The following is a 15,478-nucleotide window of genomic DNA, read 5'->3' as shown; positions in this document are numbered from 1 at the left end:
GCATATTTCGTTAGCCACGTGATACGTGTGACAAGGGACCTGAATTTTGTTGTGGATCAGGCGCGCTCCTCTCCCAAGTCACAACTGACACGATGTCTGTTCCCGTAATGCAGCAAGATTCAAAGCCGTCGTCGTACGATGAGCGCCCCACATCAGCACAGGTTCAGCGTCCTGTGTTTGCCGGTGAGGAAGAGGAGTTCATCGACGATGAACTAGGCGACGATGTCGATTTAGGTGTCGAACGGTACACACCGTACTCAGCTACTCAACAGGATGAATATGCTATCTCTGACTCAATGCACGAGACCGCGCAGGGTGTGGCGCTTAACCAGCAGCCGCAACAACATGCCGCTTCCCTTTCAACTGTGCCTGAACAGGTTCGCAAGTACTTGACGCACTTTCAAATGGCCATTGCGAAAAACTCTCTAGCAGATATTCACAGTGCTTATGAGACGCATTGGAACCGTTTGAGCGATCGGTTCTACCAGCGCTCTGAGTGGCCAGATGCAGAGACAATTGCGCCACTTGTTGGTGAGGACCCAACGTTCCTTCTCTTGTACCGTGAACTTTGGGGTAGGCATATGTATGCTCGTTTGATTCCCGAAAGCGAAGACCGCGTTCATTTGTATGACAACTATTGTGAGTTTTTCAACTATGTTCTTAACTCGGACGGTCCTGTCTCCTTGGAGCTTCCTGTCCAATGGCTATGGGACATCATCGATGAATTTATTTATCAGTACCAGGCTTATTCTCACTGGCGCAACAAAGTGTCTCATAAACAAGAGCATGACATCCAGATTCTTCAGGATAACAGCGTTTGGAACAGTTACTCTGTCCTAAATGTTCTTTATTCCCTGATCCAAAAGTCAAACATAATGGAACAGTTGAAGGCGAGCAACATGGGTCAAGATCCAGATGAGGTTGCCGGTGAATTTGGAGTACGACCTCTTTACAAGATGCTCGGTTACTTCAGCATCATAGGCCTGTTGCGTGTTCACGTGCTAATGGGTGATTATACTCTCGCTCTTAAGACGCTTGACCACATCAATATTAACAAGAAGAGTGGCTTCCTCAACCGTGTGACAGCATGCCACATCACTGCGTATTATTACGTTGGTTTCTCGTATATGATGATGCGTCGGTACCCAGATGCGATTCGCGCTTTCACCCACATTCTGGTGTTTATCACGCGTCTGCGACAATATCATACGCGCAGCTACCAGTACGACTCAATCAACAAGATGGTCGATCGTATGTACGCATTGCTCGCCATATCGTGCGCACTTTGCCCAACTCGCTTGGATGAACATGTCCAGACGACAATGCGAGACAAATACGGGGACCAATTTTCCAAGATGACCAAGGGCGGCGAAGATGCTTTGAATGCCTACCAGGAACTATTCCTATATGCTTGTCCTAAGTTCATCACTTGCAACGGTCCACCGTATCATGATCCGGAAGCGTTGAAGGACTACACACAATCACCACCGTTAGACTCGATGCAACATCAGCTTAGGATCTTCCTTCAAGACGTCAAAACTCAGCTCTCAAATGTGCACATTCGTTCATTCCTCCGCGTGTACACGTCCTTGGGTACAGACAAGTTGGCAGGCTTCCTTGATGTGGATGAGGAAGAAGTTGTTGAAATGATGATGGTTCTAAAGAACAGTACTCGAAGCTTGAAATGGACAACGGGTGGTCTTCTCGAAGGAGAAGTGATCAACACTAGCGACCTTGGATTCGTTATTGACACGGTACGTATTCATGTTTCATATCAAATACTAATTATTCTAAAGGATATGGTGAACATCACTGAGTCGCGTATCAGCCGTAAATACGGTGACTGGTTTGTGCGAAACGCGGGTCGAATCAGTAACGTCTTGGCCACAACCAAACGAAAACCTCTACCGGTCACAAATAGTTCAGGTAGCTTGAACTAACACGTGAATCAATTGACTATATCATTGAACTCAAAAACCTTTAATCAAAAATCAACATCTTTATAAAATAATTAAATTGAATATAAATTATTTATTTGCGATATTTATTTGTTCAATTTTGGTTAAGGATTGAATTATTCAACCCTTTGTACATCAAAAAAGTCAATTCAAAATACATATATTTTATAGTATTATATTTAATGTATACTAGCAAAATGTATTATTTATAATATTTATCTATTAATATTGAATAAATATTTATATAAAATGTAATATTTATTGTTCGGCTTACTATTGCAATTCAATACACGTCAGGTTATTAAATAAATTGTTTTGATTTATTGTATTAAATAAATAGTGTTTTCTAGTTTGTTTTTCACATCCCTCACTACATCTACTCCCTCCATGTGCAGACTATTAGGTGTGTGATGGCACGAGTGTCATCTTGCTGATGCATCAAAGTTTTTAAGGGATCTGAGCCAATTCTCCTCTCACATCTTTTCACTCGTCCAGCCCACAGCATTATAAATCAAGTATGTCTGGATATGTTTCGCGAGTATTTGTTATGCTTATAATTTAAGGCCTTTGACTCGCGGTTGAGAATTGACTTGGCACAACCGATTAACGTGCGTCCTACGAAACTTTTAAGAGCTTGCTTCCTAACATACTTTGTCTTAAGGGTGACGGTTTTGGGGTTGGATGGTATGATTCTACTGAAGATCCAGAGCTAGGTCAGGCACCTTGCATCTTCACCAGCGTCACACCGGTGAGTTATATTAAATGATTTTTTTTTGACAGTTTGCAGGCGTGGAATAATATCAACCTTCAACGATTGTCCGAAAAGATCAAAAGTCCTCTCGTATTGTATGTCTGAGTATTGCATCTGACAAAGTAGCGGGCATGTGAGAGCATCGACTGCGGGAGCTTTGAGTGAAACCAATTGTCATCCGTGGAGATACGGACGTCTTATGTGGTGCGTGTCAATTAGACCAGACAGCTTACACGTTAGGATGCATAATGGTCAAATTTCACAATTTCCTAAAATCAAGCGCAGATTATTGGAGGCCTTGCCTGATCCTTTATTCTTGCTGCCTCAAGGGCAGACGGATTCTGAGTATGCCTTTGCATTGTATTTAAGCCATTTGAAGGACCCTGAGAGCTTGGAAGTATTCTCACATCAAGAGCTGAAAGAGGCTATGTTGCGTACTATCCAAGATATAAATCTCTGGTCCAGAGAGGCTGGTATCAAAGAGGTGAGCAAGTTACATTTTAACCTGTTAGCCAAGTCTCTTGAACTTTTGCATCACTGATGGCAAGAGTGTAGTGTGCACACGTTATGTATCGAGCAAAACAGACGAGGCTGCAAGTCTGGTATGTTGCATTGTGTTGACAAACAGTATTTTTCCACAGGCGCTTCATTTTACGAACACTCAAAGGGTGAATACCGAATGGTCAAAGCTGGCAGACAACAAAATATTGTAGTAATTGCAAGTGAGCCTCTGACCTTTGAACAAGGTAAGTATCAATGCTCTTACTGATCGAATTAGCGGACTGGATGGAGATACCATCAAATACCATTGTGTGTATCACTCCCAACATGAATGTTTTGTCGTATCCGATTGTGGATGAATACCATAATGATAGTTATGGAACGCTCTCACGCAACCCAGATTTTGCTATGCGTGCTGGATTTCATCCTTCAGTCGTCCTGCACAACCCTGACTCGTCGGTCGGGGCTCCAAACCGAATAGAATGTTGAAGTGATTGTAGTACTGAAAGAATGTCGAGTGGAGGAAATGTGTCTTATTTTTGTTGCCGATCGTCGAACAGTCGACACGACCACCATGCACCCAGCTCTCATAATCTTCCTGGTTTCTCTGTTGAACCATGCCATCACATGGTTCGGTCGTGATACTTTACAGGAAATTGTACGCCTAAAACCATGTATATAACTAACGATGAGTTCCGTGTTTTCTACGTTCGAATTGTGCGCTTTTCGGCATCATCCAAGTTGTCGTCAATGAAAAAGGAACTTTTCGAAACAAGGCAACTAATGAACATGACTAGTGCGCAAGACGAGTTTTCAAAGTGGGCAAAGCTTCGTCGCAGGGTGGATAAGCTATCTTCCCAAGTCGACGAGCAAAGTGCGTAGACTCGTATTACTCACCAGCAGACAAGTCACTTGCATCTTCGCAGTTTGTTTATTCTATCATGTTCAAATCGTTTATGTTCGTGCTTAACAGTGCTATTCCATTTGTTTTGAACTGGTATTACAAAAGAGTGCCAATGTTTTATTTACCACCCGGAGACTGGTTTGGTCCCATGGGATACTTATTCAGCTTTCCCAATGCGCCAGCCGGTGCTGTTAGCAGTACAGTTTGGTACGTCATACGAAAAAAAAGAACTTACATTCAGGACAACTGTCTGTGGACGTGTCCTGGCTCTTGTCGGTGAATACGCCCGCGAGCTTTTTGTAAAGGATGCATACCTTGTGGCTGAACCACCCATGACGACTGAGAAGTCATCCGGTGACAAGGAGACTACATCTAAATTGAGCACAAACAAACCAGCAGCAATGACTGGCGAAAAATTTGATTTCGGTAAGGAAGTCAAGGAAGCAGATCAGCCTCAAGGCATCTTGAAGCAGCGCCGTGCAAATAAGAGTAGTGATTGATCTATGCATGTACTTGAAAACTAAGTGCTCGAAACCAAATCGGGGATTCTAAAGACGTGCGCGAAGAGCAGGGACATGGCTGAAAGTGAGGGAGTCGTCTGAATCTTCGAGCTCTGAACTCTCATTCGCGTGCTTTTGAGGCTCAGTGACCACGGCCTTGTACAGCTTCGAACGCTCATGATGGAGAATCTGGAGGATCTTCTCAAAGTAGTCTAATTTACCTTTGAAACGAATCTTTTTTTCATCAATAAGTGGTTGAATCCTCGCTTTCCCCGTAGCTATATCGAGAAACTCGCGATCGCCACATTCAAGCACTGTGACTTTGTGTTGCTTGCGCGAGAAGAACGAAGAGCTGACGGACGGTGGCTTGCCTCTTCCGACCTCAACTTTATGACGCGTGATATTGATATAGAAAATCTCTGGGTTTTTGGGTGACTCCCTGCCCTTCCGTTGAGTGGGATGGATTACGAACACGTAAACGGACGCCAAGTTTTTCTCCAAGTATCCTTTGGAAGGGAAGCCTGGAGGCGGATTGGCAATGTACAGAGCCGTTAGGGCAAACACCTTACTCGAATCAAATCCAGGCGCATTCAAGTTCGGGTACACCGACAACGCGTGGTTCGCGAGAGGCTCATACACTTTACCGGGCATGACTTGGAAGGAAAGCTAGGGACAAGCTCGCCATGACGTGGAGCATGTGTCCCTATATATACTCAATCGGCCACTAAGAATTGCTTCTCCGCCTTCTGCCACCGGCAGGAGGGCAACTCGGTTTGTGTGCGGGGCGCTGGGGCCACCCAGGCCATGTCGGCATCACGTGCACACGTGATCTCCATGCGTCATCCGAAGATGTCGGTGGGTCGGTCGTCATTGTCAGGCCAGGTTGCTTGTGGGAGTGCACGAGTGAGAGAGAGGCTCTCGAATGGCCAATCTCGAGGCGTGCGTTGCATCGCTTGAGAACGAGAAGCGCAAGCTTCTTGAAAGTTGGCAGCGCGAGCGCGAAAACTGCGCGAGCAAACAGGGTATGTGGACCAACTGCGCGCTGTGATCTAATATATGTCCAGATGAGCTTGATGCACTCGCCGCCCGGCATCAGTCGGTACGCGCCGAGCTCGCATCAACAGCACTTGCGTTGGAACGAGCCAATGCGGGTGAACATGCTATCAAGGTTCGTGGGTTTCCCATGTACTGACAAGCAGCTCCGCACACGCGCTTTGGAACAGGAGTTAGCGCTTGCACAAAATAACGCAGAGTGGTCACGTAATGAACTTTCACGAGAACGCGAGAGCGCGGCCAAGTCTCGAGCAGAGCTCGTCAACCGCGCCGTGCAAGCTGAGTCATCTCGCGATGTTGCAGAGAAGGCGCGAGCATCGTCAGCTGCACAACTTTCGCAGGCTGAGCAAATCCTCCGTGAAACACAGTCGCGATATACGGACGCAGTCCATGCCATGGCTGAGTTACGTGGGCGTCTTGCGACACAGGAAAACGATGCAAAAATGTCGCAATCAGCAGCTGAGCAAGCCATTGACCTCGCCGAGGCGCGTGTTCGTCGCGCCGAACACCGAGCGAAGGAGCTCGAGGCCAGCTGCGATGCGATTATGTCTGAATGTGCGGCGCGTGAGCGGGCAGTGCGCCTCGAGGCGGACGAAGCACTCGCCAAACTAGACTCACTAGAGCAAGAAAAAACGGCTGTTCAAGACGCCTTGGATCACCTCGCTGGCGCACTCGGCGTCGATGATGCCCTGTCCGGCACCATGACTGCCACTCCGTCACGTGCCGCATCCTTTGCTGCGCAGGTGCAGCAAGACGGAAAGAAGTTCAGTGACGTGTATGTGGACTTGCTGCGTGTGCAGGAGGAGCTACGCCGCGAGTCTGAGGAGCGGGGCCGCCTGGAGGGCGTGCTAGCCGAAGTCATGGCGGATCTCGATGCTCATGCACCGCAGCTCAAGGCACAGCGTGCTGAGGCAATGCAGCTACGTGCAGATCTTGACTCGGCACTCAGTGAGCTGCAGGATGCCCGAGATGCTAGGATGCAAGCTGAGGGCTCGGCACAGGATCTGAGCGCTGAGCTGGAGCGTGTGCGCCGTGAGCATGTGCTGGAAGCGCAGCAGCTGGAAGACGCCACGTCCCAGGTCCGTACATTACTGCGGGAAACAATTCTCCTGAAGGATCCATCAGCTGCTGAGCGACTGAGCGAAGACGGCATCGCTGGAGCAGGCGGTGACCCGTCTCAGCGCGCATCCAGTGATATCCAGGACGTTATTACAGAAGAGCTCGTTACATTCCGCTCGCTTTCTGAGCTGTGTGCACAGAACCAACGACTCCTACAGGCCGTTCGTGAGCTTGGGCAGCGTCTCGAGGCGCGCGATCCACGCGACGCCGAACTGCGAGACGCAGCTGATATGCTTGAGCGTGTGTCTGAAGAGCTGCGATCTGAGCGTCAAGCGTTGGCTACTGTCGAGCGAGAACGCGATCTCTACAAGAATGTCTGTACGGCACGTGGTTTGGATGCCCACGACAATGGGTCGTTGCATGCGCCTGAGCCTGGGCCGGCGCCGTCACCGGTGCCGCCGGTGCCGCCGACTGTGCTGGCAGACCTGAGTCGCGAAGCTGCCGCGCGTGCCGCTGCCGAAGAACGTATTCACATGCTGCAAGAAGCGGTCAAGTTCCACGAGTCACGCCTTGCAGACGCCATGGCACACACCGAGCGTGTTCAGGCCGTGTTGGATCGCCGCGATGCCGCTTTGCGCGATATGGAGCAAGCGCTCGCAGCAAGCCGTGCCACTGAGCATGACTACCACACGCGTCTAGCGGCTCGTGATGCTGAGCTGCGTCTCGTACTTGAGCAACGGGATGGGCTGCTTCAGGAGAACACGCGACTGGGCGAAGCACGTGCTGAGGCTGAGGCTGCAGCTCGGAGCGCGTACAGTGCTGGCGTCACTCACTCGTCTGAGCATGCGGCCCATGTTGAGCGTCTGCAGCGAGAGCTTGCCACACTGCAAGTCGCTGCAACAACGCATGAGACGCGACTCGCCGAGGCGCGAGCTGAGGCGACACATGCGTCATTGCGCCGCGATATCGAGACGCGCGAATTGCGTGAACGTCTAGAGACCCTCGCACAGCAGCATGCAGCTGCTCGCGAGGCCTTGGCAACGGCTCAGTCAGATGCTCAGCACCAGGAACGCCGTGCCGCAGACGTGAGCCAGCAACTTGAGCATGCGCGACAGATGGCGTCGCTGCTTGAAAAGCAGCATGCGGCTGCGGAAGAGAGCCGCCGCGCAGCTGTGGCCAAAGCGCTGGGTTGCGCCTCTGATTCACAGCTGCCGCCAGAGCGGCAACTAGAGATGGAGCTGAGTGACGTGCGCCGTGGACGCGCGGCTGCTGAAGCTGATACCCTCGCTGCTAAGGCAGCATTGGCCGAGGCACAGAGCGCGCAGGCGCGCACAGCGGCGGAGCTTGAGCAGCTGAAACAGGAACTAACAAATGCACAGGCTGCGAAGCAAGCTGCTATGGCCGAGAAGGACAAGCTGTCGGCAGAGTGGCAGGCCCGGCTTGATGATGTGGAGGGCAAGCTGAAGGACGCTGCTTCACGTTCTGAGGAGCTCGAGAGGCAGCTGCATGAGCAAGCCGCGGCGCATACAACCGAGAAACGCGAGCTGGAGGATGCTATGGCCGGACTGCATGATGCAGAGACGAATGCAGCTACGGAGCAAGTGTCGGCTTGGGATGAAGTACGCAGGTTCTCTGCGCAGGCAAAGGAGGCATCGCTGCGTGCGGACGAAGCAGCACAGGCACACGCTGCCGCCAGGCAAGAGGCCGAGAATGCACGGGAAGAGCTACAGCGCGTCCGTGATGAAGCCGAGAAACTGCGGAAGGCCAAAGACATTTTGTCTGCAGAGCACAATCGTGCCGTGCTTGATGCACAGGAGAAAGTCCTGGCACTTGAGAAGAGTGTCGAGACCCTGCGCACGGAGCGAGACGAGGTGCAGCAACAGAATGACCAGCTCCATGAACATCTCGAGGCTGTTAGCAGACAGGTTGCCTTGCTCGGTTCACATGCATGGAATGGCAAAGTCGAAGATGCCATGCAAGAGGCAGACGCCGCTGACGAGGCTAATACAACCACTGACACACCTCATGGTGAAGTCCCCGCCGCTTCTGCTGTTCCCAGCAAGGGCGAACTACAAGTGATCCGCTATTTGCGCCGCGAGAAAGAAGTCCGCGAACTCGAACGAGACATGGCCGTGCAGGAACGTGCTCGTGTCGAGCAGATGCTCGAGACGACGAAACAAGCGCTCGAGTCATGTCGAGCTGATCTTGCACAGCAGCGTGAGTCGTCGCAAAGTCCCAGCGCACAATACACCGAGCTGCTGGACAAGATCAATCAGCTCAGTGCATTGCGCGAACACGTTACGACACTCGGTGAGGCAAAGCTCGCCGTCGAAGCCCGCAATCAGACACTCGAAGCACAACTCAAGCAGGCGCAGACAGAAGTCCAGCCATTCCGCGAGCAGCTGCAGCGGGCGCAGGTCGAACTCGAGACCTCGCAGAGCCGACTACGTGTTGTGCAAGATGACGTAACTCGTTGGAAGACTCGCGCCTCTGGCTTACTGCAATCCAGTGGCGTGGAGGAGGAACTTAAAAAGGTCGAGAAGGAACGTGCGGAGGCCCAGCAGCAGGTCCAGGCCGCTAAGAACGAGTTGGCATCCGAGACGGAGAGACTGTCCACTGAGCTGCAGGCCGCGAACAAGCGCTTTGAACAACTTCGTGAACAGGTGCGCGCGCGCATTACGCAAGAGCGACGCGCTGTCGCAGAGGCGGTGGAGCGTGCCAAGCAGCTCGAAAAAGATATGGCCTCTCAGGCACAAGTGGCCGACGACGAGAAGAAGGCGTTGCAGGCCAAGCTGGATGAACTTTCGTCGGCACCAATCAAAACCGAGTCAGATCAGCAGAAGGACGACGCGCCTGCCACGGTGCCGACCAACCCCACATCTAGCTCTGAACCCAACACGACTGGCACTGCCGCTAGCGTTGAGACTCCTCAACCGGTCGCTCGTGCAGATGCCCATCCTGACTCGACGTCCAACCAAGAAGCTCCAAAGCAGGAAGAACAGGCTGCATCCGGTCCCGCGCCTGCCACTTCAACATCCGAAACTCCTGCTCAAGAAACCAAGGACAACGCCAACACGCCCGGGAAGCCCGAGCAGGAGTCAGCTTCCCAACCTGCGCCCACGAGGCAGGGTGAGTCCTCCACAGCCCCATCATCGGTCGGCACACCTTCGCTGGAGCAGCAACTGCAGGCAAAAGTGGAGGAATGCGAGAAACACAAGCACTTTGCTCGGACGTTCCTGAAGGAGAAGCGAGCTGCTGAAGCGCAACTCAAGACCCTGTCGGAGCAGTTGGCCTCTGCGCAATCTGAATCATCAAATACACCGCAAAAACAAGAATCAGATACAGGCGAGCCGGCAACGACGTCATCTTTGCAGGCACGTATTGCCGAACTTGAAGATCTCTTGTCCAAAGCTCAGGCCCAGGTTTCTGAACTCGAGAAAGAAGTGGCTCGTATCAAGGACGAGGGTGCGAAGGCGTTGGCTGCGAAAGAGGAAGAGCTCAAGACGCTACGTGCTGGTCCAGAAGCGGCTATCTCAGCGAAGGAGGCCGAGCTACAAGCCCATTACCAGCCGCTTCTCCAATCCCGCTATGAGGACGGCAAGCGTGAAGCGGCTTTACGCAACCAGATCATGATCAGTCAGCGCGATAAAAAGATTACGAATCTCTCGAATGAGATCAATCAGCTCAAGTCTCAACTTGGCCTCGATCCATCTATACCGAAGGAGTCGACTGCCTCCAATGATCCACCCAAGCAGGAAACGTCCAAGCCTGCTCTGAAACAGATGGGTACAGATTCTTCGAGTAACGCTTCGAAAGATACGAAGAAGGACTCCGCCAAAAACACATCAACAGAAGCCGACAAAGACACCTCAAAGACTGCTCCGAAAGACCAAACTTCTACCGAGAAGAAAGAAGTCATAGGCAACCGTCCGGCCGTCGTCCGAGGTGGTGCCACATCTGCGCGTGGTGGCCGTGGCGGCGGCGCGCCTAAACCTGTGCCGATCCGCACAGCGGATGTCGGCGTTACCTCAATCCGAGGCGCTGCAGCTTCTAGAGGGACTGCTGTGCGCGGACGAGGTGGTAGTACATTGGCTGTCGCAGGCGGAGCAAAACGCAAGCGTGAACTGAATGCGTCAACGTCGAGTGAGAACGAGACGAAACCACCAGCGGCGAAGCCAACCTCAACGAAGAAGTCGCGGGCTGAGAACAAGAATCCTCCTGACTCAAACTCTTCGTAATTGCCTCTTTCCATATATACATATGTCATCATGCATGTCGTCTACGTAGTGTAGAAATCAGAGCCTCTTCTAATTGCATTACGCAGTCCAGCAGAACATTTTGATCACGCGGTCTTATTGATGCCAAGTTTCCTGTTTGGTGCTGAGGTGGCGCTTGTGTGTCGAGACCCACTATTCTCGTCGCCACCTCCAGAACACGCTGCATATCACGAGACAGGGCACCACCCGGATCATGCGAATGGATTGCGTATGCCTCGCCTGGCGCGAGCGCGTTGCTATTAAACTTGTCACTGCTGCTGGTTTCGTCCGTCTGAACACATGCATACAGCATCTCTTGGATTCGTTCGCGCCGCTCTTCATGCAAGGCTTGTGCGCGCTGCTCATGTGCCATCCAGTCTACCGGCTCGCGGCGTTCCTCGCTCTCCGCAGGCCACGGCATCAAGTCATCCACATCATCACGCCGTCTGAGCGGCAAGCTTGCAGGTACATTTTTTGGTGCGTAAAAGTCTTCGAGAAACGACAAATACGTAGCCACATCGTCATCCTCAAGCGAGAGCAAGTCACTAAATATTAGTCAAGACCGATACAAAGTCAACGTACAAACCAGTATCCCAAGGCTTAAATGCGGGCCTGGTGACATTATCTTGCTGCTGCTTCTCAACAGGAAGGCCATGGAGTTCGCAAATAGCATCAAGCCATGCCTCTTGCTCTGGCGCACCTGAATGCAGCGAGAGAGGATGGTCTTTTCGGCGCGCCTCATACCGACGTATGCCATCAAGTCCGTAACGAAGCTTGATCAACAGAATCAAAACAGACATGAGCATGACACATCGAGGTATCACAGTATTCCGCGAATATGCATAAGGAGAAGTCAGCATCTCTCGTCCTTGTCCATCCTCATTTTGTTGACGCACTCGAGCACGGGCTGCCGAATTTGGCGGCATCGCAGCTACGCTGCGGACATGCATGTCTATCCGCAGCATGGTCAAAAGAGACTTGACTCCAACATAGAAGGTCGATGGGAGCATAAGTTCATGAACGAATCGACTCAATATTGGCGTCGCATTCATCTCTGGAAATTCGACATCGAAATGGATTTGAAGTGCTGTACTTATTTCCACTACTCGTCGATGCAATTCCATCAAACTGGGTATATGCTGAGGTTAGGGGCCAGTTTCCTCATATTGGGCGTACATTTGTGTCCAAGACTCCGAACTCAATGTCGCTGAGTGAAAGAGAACCAGTGAGTGTCGTGGGCAAATAGCGAATCGCATTCAGGTAAGGCAATGTGCGAGATATGATATGCCTGCACATTAGCCGACTTGGGAACTTACCTCCGCAAATCACCAATGGTGATAGGCACTCGACACATAACAAAGGCCAAAAAGAGAATCGCCACCGTCGATTTCAGCGTAATGGACTCAAGACGCCATGGTGCCCCTTCTATATCTCGATACCTTTGCCGACCTGTACGCGGAGTATGTTGTGGGGAAGGTGCACGGGTTCGATTCAAACGGCGAGCTGCAGCCATTTGCGCGGCTTCTAACGGCGCGGCTGGCACAGCTTGACATGATACATGCATGGCCCATAAATCTCGCACAACGGCCTTTAGGATGAGAACATAGAATATCAACATACCTCGAACGCATCTGGACATACACCATGGAAGTATTTTCGAAATGATTCCACTTGTTTCCGCAGCACAAGCTGATAACACTCCAACATAGCAAACATGGCGCGTGGTCCCTGCAGCAGGGCAGCTTCTGGATCAGGCAAAGATGCATGCTCCGTTGAACCAGGGAATACTTGGTTGGAACGACCATGTACTTTGCGGCGTTTTTCGCGGGCACGTTGTTGCTTCTCAGCCCGCCTTGTGTCACGCTGCGACTGACTGTAGTAAGTGCGCGAGCGAGTTGTTATCTGAGAGTCAAAACCATCGTCATCCTGTGCAGCCTCGACGCGAAAGTCGCGTTGAATATGCCCCCCATAGCACACCAACTGTGACGCAATAAGCCGAAATCGCCGACTTCCGCAGACAGTGCAAACACGCCGCCGTGTTGGCGGCATGGTAAGTCTACGATCACTCCTACTAGATGAAAAATCACGTATGAACACGCGCACGAGACATCTCAAGATCAAAAAAACGTCGAGATCTCTCCGCAACAAGCGTTCCATGTCACGTGCTCGAAGAAAACGGCTGGGGTTTGCTTGCTTCCCAACACATGGTGGAAATGACTTTAACGAAATCCTCATACAGACAGGCTCCTGACTAGGATGCGTGCAATAATGCTGCGCGTCCTCCTTGGAGTACTTGTCTTTGCATTTTTCGTCCGATCAGAAGACATAGAGGCACGAGATGGCCTTTTCTCGTTTCATTTCAGCGATTCCACGTCTAACTCCAACGTTCAGAGTAGCAATACAGTGAAGTCCCCAGCATCTACCTCGTCGGCGCCGGCGCCGGCGCCTGTTCAACCCTCTCTAGCTCCTACTCAAACTAAATTATCTAATGCAAATTCATCGGTACGACCACCCTCAGCATCAACAGCTCCTGCTTCTTCCCCCGCCTCCTCCTCCTCTCCCTCTTCCTCCTATGGGGGCAGCGGCCCCCCACCGGGTATTTCTTATCCTGCAGTTTCCGTCGCTCAACCGAACTTGACTTCCGATGGAACTGATGTCATGGAAAAACCCAATAAAATTTCAACTGCTTCATCCAGCCTCAATCTGACGCTCTCCTCTAATGTAACCGCTGACACCGCCGGTAACGTTTCGAAATGGGAGGGTCAATTGCCACCTCTCATGAGTAATATGTACCGTGGCAACAAAGATGAAATTCAACATCTTCCTAAACTTTATTTCAACTTGGCCAACTCTAGTTTGAGCTCGGATAATAAGAAAGTGATATGTGATCTCCAAGTGCAATATTGTCAGACTGCTGGCTGCAAAAACGCACACGGACGTGATTGAGCACAACTTTTGTGATCTACAAAAAGGAATGGCTACGATGTGTACGTGCAAAAAGAGCTTGTCGCGTCTCAATCAATACGAGTGGCCTGTGCAGGTACACGACTGCCTCATTCGCCTGCAAAAATGCATCGATATGTGCAACAACAAGCGAGAGACCAATTTCAGACAGCGTTCAGATTGCACCAATGCGTGTGATGCTCAGATTGGCAGCAGCTGCTCGAAACCCGAGCAATACGGTGCCTCCTACATGGTGTCGGCTCCTGGAAATACGCCGACATACCAGATTGTGGACCAATCGAAGCCTCAGAATGCAGGCACTCGGGCTTATGCGAGTGTCGCTCTCGTCCTTGTGGCGACTCTAATTACTGGCTTGTTGGCCGGTGTGTCTTGGTAGAAGACAATTTGTATAGTACAACAATACCTAGTGATGTTTAGTCATAGACTCAGCTGCCACCATCATGGCCTCTTCTACAAGCACGCCAGGCGTGACCGAAGGTACGAGCGCGTGTAAAAGCCCTTGTGCACTAACCGGAAGATGAAGCAGCTCTGTATGATCGACAGATCCGATTGTGGGGTCTAGAGGCCCAAAATAATATGCGGCGTGCGCATATTGTGATTGACGCATTCACAGGTGTTGCGTCAGAAGTCATCAAAAATGTGGTGCTTGCTGGCATTGGTAAACTTACCATTGTTGATGCGAGGTCCATTCAACCTGAGGACCTATCTGCCTCGTTCTTTTTTCGCTCTGAGGATGTAGGAACCCCGCGTATTGGCGACGCGCCACTTCAACGGATCAAGCAACTAAATCCGCACGTACACGTCGATGGTGTATCACATGAGGGCGTGCTTTCCGAGGAAGCATTCGAACGTCTCAAGCCTGATGTTGTACTTGTAACTCAGGGCAATCGCGATGAACTTATTCGATGGAATGATGCTTGTCGCAAGCATTCAGCCATGTTTTTTGCCGCAGCTACTCATGGCCTGAGCGGGTTTATATTCTGCGATCTCCTCGCACTCGAATACGTCGAAGAACGACCTGTTGCAGGCGCAAAGGAGAAGGTGCCTGTTCGATACCGACAGGACTTTGTTCCTTTACGGTCATCGTTGGAGTCGCGCTGGTCATTTCACCCCAGTCCCGGCCTCCTAGCTACATGGGCTCTTTGGTCGACGATGGACCAAGAGTGTGCGAACGAGCTGAAAGACGAAGCTGCATTTCAAGGGGAGCTCGAAAAGCACGCTCAACTCATCATGGATGAACACGGTGTCAAGACGGCATCGGTATTTCGCCGCATGGATGCACAGGCCTATTTTGCCTCTTTTGCACGGGCTACGTTCCCTATCGTGAAGGGACAATGCGACGCAGCCTTTGCCCCTACAAGTGCTATTCTTGGTGGTATCGTTGCACAGAGCGTACTGAATGCGTTGGGTCGGCGTGAGGAGCCAATTGTCAACTGGTGCATTCTTGATGCGTCGCGCGGCACAGCCGATATTCATTCAATCGGCCCTCCTTCTGCAGTGGCACTATAGTTTGGCTGTCTATCCAGGTCGTC

At 51.2% G+C, this 15,478-nt stretch overlaps 8 protein-coding genes across 8 annotated transcripts; 5 read left to right on the top strand and 3 right to left on the bottom strand.

Annotated features, from left to right (window-relative positions):
* Positions 1-92: 92 nt before the first annotated feature.
* On the top strand, positions 93-1,940 carry MGL_0441 (uncharacterized protein; the record flags this gene model as incomplete). The annotated part of the gene is made up of 3 exons (XM_001732614.1): positions 93-1,251; positions 1,495-1,754; positions 1,797-1,940. 3 exons carry the CDS (start codon positions 93-95, stop codon positions 1,938-1,940), a joined length of 1,563 nt encoding a protein of 520 aa, XP_001732666.1.
* A 1,010-nt stretch (positions 1,941-2,950) lies between these two features.
* MGL_0440 (uncharacterized protein) lies at positions 2,951-3,250 on the top strand (the record flags this gene model as incomplete). Its single annotated transcript, XM_001732613.1, has 1 exon — positions 2,951-3,250. The coding sequence occupies one exon, from the start codon at positions 2,951-2,953 to the stop codon at positions 3,248-3,250; it is 300 nt and encodes a 99-aa protein (XP_001732665.1).
* Positions 3,251-3,882: 632 nt separating this feature from the next.
* MGL_0439 (uncharacterized protein) lies at positions 3,883-4,614 on the top strand (the record flags this gene model as incomplete). The annotated part of the gene is made up of 3 exons (XM_001732612.1): positions 3,883-4,084; positions 4,114-4,321; positions 4,356-4,614. The coding sequence occupies 3 exons, from the start codon at positions 3,883-3,885 to the stop codon at positions 4,612-4,614; spliced, it is 669 nt and encodes a 222-aa protein (XP_001732664.1).
* A 48-nt stretch (positions 4,615-4,662) lies between these two features.
* MGL_0438 (uncharacterized protein) lies at positions 4,663-5,265 on the bottom strand (the record flags this gene model as incomplete). Its single annotated transcript, XM_001732611.1, has 1 exon — positions 4,663-5,265. One exon carries the CDS (start codon positions 5,263-5,265, stop codon positions 4,663-4,665), a length of 603 nt encoding a protein of 200 aa, XP_001732663.1.
* Positions 5,266-5,687: 422 nt separating this feature from the next.
* On the top strand, positions 5,688-10,964 carry MGL_0437 (uncharacterized protein; the record flags this gene model as incomplete). Its single annotated transcript, XM_001732610.1, has 1 exon — positions 5,688-10,964. One exon carries the CDS (start codon positions 5,688-5,690, stop codon positions 10,962-10,964), a length of 5,277 nt encoding a protein of 1,758 aa, XP_001732662.1.
* Positions 10,965-11,527: 563 nt separating this feature from the next.
* On the bottom strand, positions 11,528-12,034 carry MGL_0436 (uncharacterized protein; the record flags this gene model as incomplete). Its single annotated transcript, XM_001732609.1, has 1 exon — positions 11,528-12,034. The coding sequence occupies one exon, from the start codon at positions 12,032-12,034 to the stop codon at positions 11,528-11,530; it is 507 nt and encodes a 168-aa protein (XP_001732661.1).
* Positions 12,035-12,593: 559 nt separating this feature from the next.
* Positions 12,594-13,031, bottom strand: MGL_0435 (uncharacterized protein; the record flags this gene model as incomplete). The annotated part of the gene is made up of 1 exon (XM_001732608.1): positions 12,594-13,031. The coding sequence occupies one exon, from the start codon at positions 13,029-13,031 to the stop codon at positions 12,594-12,596; it is 438 nt and encodes a 145-aa protein (XP_001732660.1).
* Positions 13,032-14,522: 1,491 nt separating this feature from the next.
* Positions 14,523-15,455, top strand: MGL_0434 (uncharacterized protein; the record flags this gene model as incomplete). Its single annotated transcript, XM_001732607.1, has 1 exon — positions 14,523-15,455. One exon carries the CDS (start codon positions 14,523-14,525, stop codon positions 15,453-15,455), a length of 933 nt encoding a protein of 310 aa, XP_001732659.1.
* Positions 15,456-15,478: the final 23 nt, after the last annotated feature.

The sequence above is a fragment of the Malassezia globosa genome (assembly GCF_000181695.2).
Source record: "Malassezia globosa CBS 7966 chromosome Unknown mgl_sf_1.1, whole genome shotgun sequence".
Classification (NCBI taxonomy): Eukaryota; Fungi; Basidiomycota; class Malasseziomycetes; order Malasseziales; family Malasseziaceae; genus Malassezia; species Malassezia globosa.
Note: the sequence above shows the minus strand (reverse complement) of the source record. Positions and strands in the feature narration are given on the sequence as shown.